Below are 7076 nucleotides of genomic sequence, written 5' to 3' on the forward strand. Positions count from 1 at the left end.
ATATATATATATATATATATATATATCTCTTAGGCATGAAAATAAATGGCTGAAATCATTTCAGTGCTGTTCAGTATTTCAAAATAAGAAACTGTGTTGCTCTATTGTGCTGCATGCAATTATTAATAATGATTTGGACTGTAGTAAATATACTGAGATACTGGAAGTGCTGTTAATTAAATGTGTGTTCAACTCTAATTGTAAATGTGTGAAAATGCTTAGTTAAAATTTAAAACATGCTTGCTAGTATTGCTGGTATAATCATTCTGTATTTTCTACCTGTGTGATAAAAGTTTAATTAATTTGACAAATCACCTCTGTCAAGTCATCTAGACTATTAAACAGTGAGTCTCCAAAAGGCTGTTCTTGGATGTTAACATTCAATACTGCTGCTTTTTTCTTTTTTCTTAGATAATGTACATGTATTACCTGCTTGGCTGGAAAGGCTATATTGTGAAGAACCCTTCAAAGATCCCAGTAAGACTTTTCAGCTGTTCGAGTCAACTTATTTTGGCATTGTGTATAATTTCTTATAATTTTTCAATGACCTATCTTTTTTTTTTTTAGCAATTGAATAACTTTTCCAGAGCCAGTTTGGTCTCTCTGGATAGTGAGACTTTCGTGTTGCCTCAGTATGACAACGACAACAAACGCAAGTTCATCTCAGACGACAACACGTATATTCTTGCTCTTGACGGAGACACTGACTTCCACCCTAAAGCTGTGATTCTGCTTGTAGACAGGTGAGCAGCAGAACAGTCAACTTCTTAAAATCTGTCATGGCTCAGTATTTACATCATTTTCCTCCATAAATCACTGATGCTATTGTAGACAACAAATACCACAAATACTCATTTTATGAGCTATTTAGTCATCCACTTAGAAAGTGTCGATTTTAGTTATTGTTGCTTGTCAAACATGTCAATTTATAAAACATATTTGTGTTCACAGGTTGAGGATGTATGACAATGTAGGTGCAGCATGTGGTAGAATCCATCCTACTGGCATGGGTGAGTGGGCATTTCATATGTATTGCCACTGATGTATCATTAAATGTATTTCATTTAAAAAATAAACATTTAAAGAAAGCCTTTTGATAAACTGGAAATCGTGTATATTTCATAGGTCCACTCTAGTTCTTGACATTCCCTACATCAGCATTTAGTGGGATTTTTGCTTCTGCAGTGTTCTTTTAAGCTCTGTATATATGATGGACTAACTTAGAAACAACGTACTACATGTACTTTTTTCCAAATGCCTATTATTCTTCAACCTCCTTTGCTTCATCTCTCCTCTCATCTGCCTCTCTGCCATCCCAGGTCCCATGGTGTGGTACCAGAAATTTGAGTATGCAGTAGGTCACTGGCTCCAGAAGACAGCAGAGCATGTGTTTGGTTCTGTGCTGTGCAGTCCGGGATGCTTCAGTCTGTTCAGAGGGTCGGCCCTGATGGATGACCATGTTTTAAAAAGATACTCAACAACTGCACAAAGAGCTCAAGAATATGTGCAGTATGATCAAGGTTGGTAAACGCAACCAAAAGGATCAGTAGACTTTTTTACCTCGCCTAGCTTGTACTCTTAGTGTTTTGACATTTAAACTCTTGGTGTCTCGTGTGTGCTCTTCTAGGGGAGGATCGATGGCTGTGTACTTTGCTATTGCAACAAGGCTGGCGAGTCGAGTATAATGCTGCTTCAGATGCATACACCAACTCACCACAGGAATTTGAAGAGTTTTACAACCAGAGGAGACGATGGGGACCTTCAACATTGGCTAATACACTGGACCTTCTCCACAGGCTAGTGTTACATGTTATTAATAATAGCAGGGTTTCATTCTATAGCCATCCTGCTTTTTACTTAAAACATTAAAAAAAAGAGAAAATTTTTCATTCTTAGTTTGATGGTTTCCTGGTCATGTTTGTAGGCTATAAATCCTACAAACACTTCTACTGCCATACTAACTCTTTTGTGTTTGTGAATCTTAGTGGTCCAGAGACAGTGAAGAGAAACGAGTCCATCTCAGGGATTTACGTCTTCTACCAGATGTTCACTGTTGGATCTTCTATCCTGGGACCTGCCTCTGTGACTCTCATGATAGCAAGTAGGTTTAAGTCTAGTTAATGACTCTAACACATTTATCACCATTATTCATGCCATTAAGTTGCAGTTTATCTCTTATCCTTTCAGCTTTCAAACACTTTTTTTAGGTTTTGAAATATATCAAAAGTTCCGTTAGGGAAGTAAATCCTACAGATTCTCTCAGAAATCCGTGACTGTCTTTAAATTATGCTACTCTGCAACAAGGAAACAGAACTAAAGTAACTGAGCAAACACAACTACAATAGATATGGTTTCATTTTAAGACCGCTCCCATAAAGTAAGCTGTATAATAACTTGTTTAAAGATTTGACTGAACCAAATTCAGATGCCTTACTTGTTCCTTATGGTGTCAATAAACTTAGTTTTATCACCGGCAAATGGAAACACACAAGACTTGTTAAAATCCTTCTGATCCAGTTCACTGCATGTCACACATTAACATCTTTACTGTATGGTATAATCTTTGTTGCATGTCATTTTATGCAAATTCTTTATACCGCACTTACCAGAACTGGCGTTTACAAAGTTCCTTATTAGGGTTCACATTGTGTAGTATGGTAGACCACACTGATTTCATTGTTTCAATCCACTGTTTAGCACGTGAAATATTATTATTCTATCATTTGTTTAAACTTGTCTGGGAAATGTTGCCATAATTATTTATGTATTTATTTATTCTGAAGTATGGCTTGGTGGCCTGTTTGAGGTCCTAATGACCTCTGACCATTGCCTACCAAATTCAAGTCTGGGCAGATGTTTGTGCTACATTTTTTTAATAGAAAATTGCCACATTTGTACTATTCCAAATGCGAATACCTTTATGCATCCACAAAAACAGTAAAAAGGACAAGAAAAAAAAGGATGAAACATTAATTGTGTAAAGTGAGTTTAAAGATTTGAGTTCTCGTGGTTTGTAAAGATGTATCCTGGAAGCAAAACCTGGAACAAATATTTCTAATCTGAACTTTAATGCAGTCATTAATGCAGGTAACTACAGTGTGAACCACCAGTTTTCATTAAACACTTGGCTTAACTGAAGGCAGACTTAGTAATAACTTGTAATGGTAACTACAGGGAAATTCACTTTGCCAAGCCCATCTGCATTAATAATTTTTGTGCATTAATAACTTTACATCAGTCATTTATTTCTCCTTCTCTCCTCCCCCTCCATCTTTGCCTTCCAGGTGCTTTCCAGTTCGTCTTCAGACTCACTGGTACACTCTCCATCGTCGTCGCGTGCGTTCCCCCCGTGTTCTACATCCTCATTTGCTTTTTAACCAAGTCGAATACCCAAATAACCATTGCCGGCATCATGAGTGTTCTGTATGCATTCCTCATGACTGCGTCCTTCTTTTCCATCATTGGTGGGTAGAATCGTTTTTTGACTGTATGTTGTTGCAGTCTCATATCTTTCAAATAAATGTCCATTAAATGTGCAAATGTCTTTTTCTCTTTTAGGTGACATGGTGATTCAGCAAACCTTCTTGACCCCCACTGGATTGTTTTTGATTTCAATGGCAATCATGTACTTGATAACAGCTTTACTCCACCCTGAGGAGTTTTGTATGTTCATTATTATTGTTCTAAGCATTATTTCACATTTTTTGTGTGATGTTGCTTCATGTCATGTGACATTTTTTTGGCTTTGTTTCCTTTTCTTTCTTGCAGTCTTGATTATCTATGGTCTGATGTATTTCATCTGCATCCCCAGTGGATATCTCCTTTTGACCATCTACTCGCTGGTTAACATGAACAATGTGTCCTGGGGCACAAGGGAAACCAACAAGTAATGCATTATTTTAGACCACTGTTTGTTTAATTAATTATCATGAAATAGCAATAATATTATAGGGATCAAAATAAGAATGGAAAATTATAACAAATTCAAATCTCAAACAGAAATGTTGCATTTCCCCAAAACGCAACATTACTGTGTAAAGTTCATAAGATCTGAACAGTCGGTGGAGGAGCTGCTGTGCTTACAGCCAGAGCTCTGGACCTAAAATGACCATATCAAGAATATCGCCTGTCTTTGACATCATAAGGATCGAAGAGTAGAAAAAAGCCTGAGCCTTTAGAGAAGTCTTAGCCTGAAAGTGTGTATATATAGTCGTGCAGAACTTTTAGCTGACCAAATCCATTAGTTCATCCACTTCCTGTTGCATATTTGACACTCATCCATGAAACAAAAACAAATAAGACAGCAGGGAATTGATTTTTTTTTTTTTATCTTGTCATATCAATCACTCTTTGTGACCATACATCCTCATATCTGTCTGTCCATTAGGGGAGGTGTAGAGCAGAAGAAACTACACAATCTTCTCTGTGACAAAACCTGTAGATGCTGCTGCTGGGACATGAAGATACAGGTATGGTTACCAGACAGTTCCCGACATACCTGACAGCAGGTGATGGATGAATGGATTAATGAACTCTGTTGCTTTACAGGTAACCCAGGAAACAGAGCATCTGATATTTCAGCAGCTCGCGGGTCAGATTATACAGCACATCCCAGCCAATCCAATCACCCAAAACGAAACACCTCTACACCCAGCCTTAATGCTGGAGCCTCACACCAAACAACACGCCAAGAAAGAAGAAGCCAAGGAAGAGATTGCAAGACCTCTAGTTGATGATTTGAGGAAGAAGGCAGCAAAGAGCAGTGACCTGGGTTCCAGTAGCAGGTAGCGTTCTGTTGTTGTTGTCGTGGTTGTTTCTTCTCCTTTATTTGGTCAGTCATTTCTAATGTTGTTCGCTCACAGGCTGATCTGGCCCTATATAAATCAAATTGAATTTAATTAATTATTTTACCAGAAATCCAATATACTACTGGCCTTGAAAATAACACAGTTCCATTCAAGTCTCATACTGAACACAGCTGTTTATAAGGACAAAATGAGATGTGCGCTGGAATTAAGAAGCCCACAATAAGTGCATGTGTGCTGTGTGCAGTGACGATGGTGCTGAAAACAGGAGCATGAGTTCATCTGATGAAGAAGACAGTGATCATGATGATGACTATATGATTCGTGAGGCAGAGATTCCCGCCGCTGGTGAGAAGCACTCTAAATGCATTTAGGTCCTGAGTGCACCACACTGTAATTTCCAGCTATACATGTAGCTGTGGATCATTATATACTATACATTATGTAGCATATAAAACAGAGTAATGATGCTATCTGTGTGTGTGTGTGTGTTTTCATGTGTATGCAGACTGGGTGCACCCAGTGAAGGAAGAATTTCTGAAAAAGCTGACATACTTCAACATGAAGAGAAATCTACAAGAACAAATACGGTAAATAATAAACATCATCCAAGTATTTGCATGTTTTTGTTGTTCACTTGCAGGCATTTTTACAAGAATAATTAACATTTACACTAAAACTACGTTTGTGTAAGATGCTGTACAATTACCCCGATGGCAAAGCTGCAGTTGTGTAGTTAAACTGCTTTTGTTCTCCTCAGATATGCACTCCGTAACAAAGATTACGATGAAGTGTGCGAAGACTTGGTGCTGATGTTAACAGACACACTCAATGTAGAGCTCAATTCAGTGGGGCCTGAAGACGTTCTGTCAGACTATCAGCTGGAGGAGTTACAACTTGCACTAAACAGACAGGTGATGACAACTTTGGTGTAAATAAAATAATAACAAGTTTTTAAAACAAAATGAAATTAATTTGAGGGGAAACCTGATTTCCAGAGTTTCTATTCTTCTGAAAACTTCTGAAAACTGCTGCTGCAGAAAATACATAACTGACCTGACTTCTCTCTGTGTCTCAGGCACGGCAAACCCTTAAGACCAATCGAATGGAGAAGTTGGAAAAGAGAGTAAAGCTAGCCATTGAGAAAACACTCGCTGCCCCACAAGTGCAAAAGCTAGAAGAGGTAAGATGTTTATTCAGCTGTCGGGTCTGTCAGATAGAGGTAGATACAAAAAGTTGTATTTAAAATGAGTATTTAAACACAGTATTACTACTTCACAATGCACGGTAGATGTAAGTGTTTCTAAATGTTGCCGTTCGTTTTCAGTAATTAAGGTATAGTGAACAAAGCAACCGCCCTGAAATGTTATTCATTAGCAGATTTCTGATCTTCTAAGGAAAATAAAATTTATATTTGCTAAATGGAGTTATTGAGTTATATTGAACTGTGTGCATTTTTGTGTGTTTAGAATGAGAACGACTTCTGGAACAAGCTAATCGAGCGCTACCTGAAACCAATCAGTCACTCTAAAGAACATCAGGAGGAAGTCAACAGAGAACTAAAGTCACTGAGAAACAAGGTCAGCACTCTGATGATGACAATGATAACAAATGAATGATCCCAAATCATTATGAAAAAATACTCTGATGCGTCAGGTTGCAGGTTGGGAGTGAAACCTTTAAAAACAATTATCCACTTGAAATGTGGCAAAACGAAATCAAATATTAAATTCTCTTACCTCTCCACAGGCCGTCTTCCTCTATTTCATCATAAACGTGCTCTGGGTGGTAGCTACCTTCTTCTTGCAGGCCATTGGAAATGATGTCATCAGCATCAGGATCCCAAAGTATTATCCCAATGGAACTAAAAGTGATGAATTCCTCAAGGTTGGGACCCACAACAGACACTCCTAAATGCATGTGCTGCAGTTACAGAAGGATTGTGATTCTTTTTAAATAATTGTTTGAACTCCTGTAACATCTGATGTAATTAGTAATCCATTCTATTGCTCTTTTTCTGACAGGTGGAGCCTCTCACTTTGATGTTTCTGTTGTCTTTTGCTATTCTTCTCATTGTGCAGTTTCTGGCCATGTTATATCACAGGTAAAAGCATCATTTCACTTTAACTTTTATTTTTTTCCTCACAGGTTGTACTTTTTGACTAATTTAGTGACCTTGAAAATGAAGCAGGACAATCCAGCAGGCTTGATTGAGAAGCAGAGAAATTTAATCAAAGTTATTAATCTGGCACTGAATAACCCCACCCCCCA

The 7076-nt window shown here is 37.8% G+C and overlaps 2 protein-coding genes across 2 annotated transcripts in view; both read left to right on the forward strand.

Moving 5' to 3' along the window:
• chs1 (chitin synthase 1) overlaps positions 1-1136 on the forward strand; it is an 8815-nt gene extending 7679 nt beyond the window's left edge. The window contains exons 14-17 of the mRNA XM_005733396.1: positions 412-477; positions 568-743; positions 952-1010; positions 1126-1136. Coding sequence (XP_005733453.1) covers positions 412-477; positions 568-743; positions 952-1010; positions 1126-1136 — 312 coding nt within the window. The remainder of the gene's footprint in view (positions 1-411; positions 478-567; positions 744-951; positions 1011-1125) is intronic.
• A 778-nt stretch (positions 1137-1914) lies between these two features.
• Positions 1915-7076, forward strand: part of LOC102194924 (uncharacterized) — a 7943-nt gene continuing 2781 nt past the window's right edge. Inside the window, exons 1-13 of the mRNA XM_005733397.1 lie at positions 1915-2101; positions 3285-3464; positions 3559-3663; positions 3769-3886; positions 4388-4469; positions 4549-4784; positions 5053-5153; positions 5314-5395; positions 5566-5719; positions 5884-5988; positions 6275-6385; positions 6555-6692; positions 6830-6909. Of these exons, the coding sequence (XP_005733454.1) occupies positions 1915-2101; positions 3285-3464; positions 3559-3663; positions 3769-3886; positions 4388-4469; positions 4549-4784; positions 5053-5153; positions 5314-5395; positions 5566-5719; positions 5884-5988; positions 6275-6385; positions 6555-6692; positions 6830-6909 (1679 nt within the window). The remainder of the gene's footprint in view (positions 2102-3284; positions 3465-3558; positions 3664-3768; positions 3887-4387; positions 4470-4548; positions 4785-5052; positions 5154-5313; positions 5396-5565; positions 5720-5883; positions 5989-6274; positions 6386-6554; positions 6693-6829; positions 6910-7076) is intronic.

The sequence above is a fragment of the Pundamilia nyererei genome, unplaced genomic scaffold (genome assembly GCF_000239375.1).
Source record: "Pundamilia nyererei isolate P.nyererei 1_Seehausen unplaced genomic scaffold, PunNye1.0 scaffold00051, whole genome shotgun sequence".
In the NCBI taxonomy this organism is placed as follows: domain Eukaryota; kingdom Metazoa; phylum Chordata; class Actinopteri; order Cichliformes; family Cichlidae; genus Pundamilia; species Pundamilia nyererei.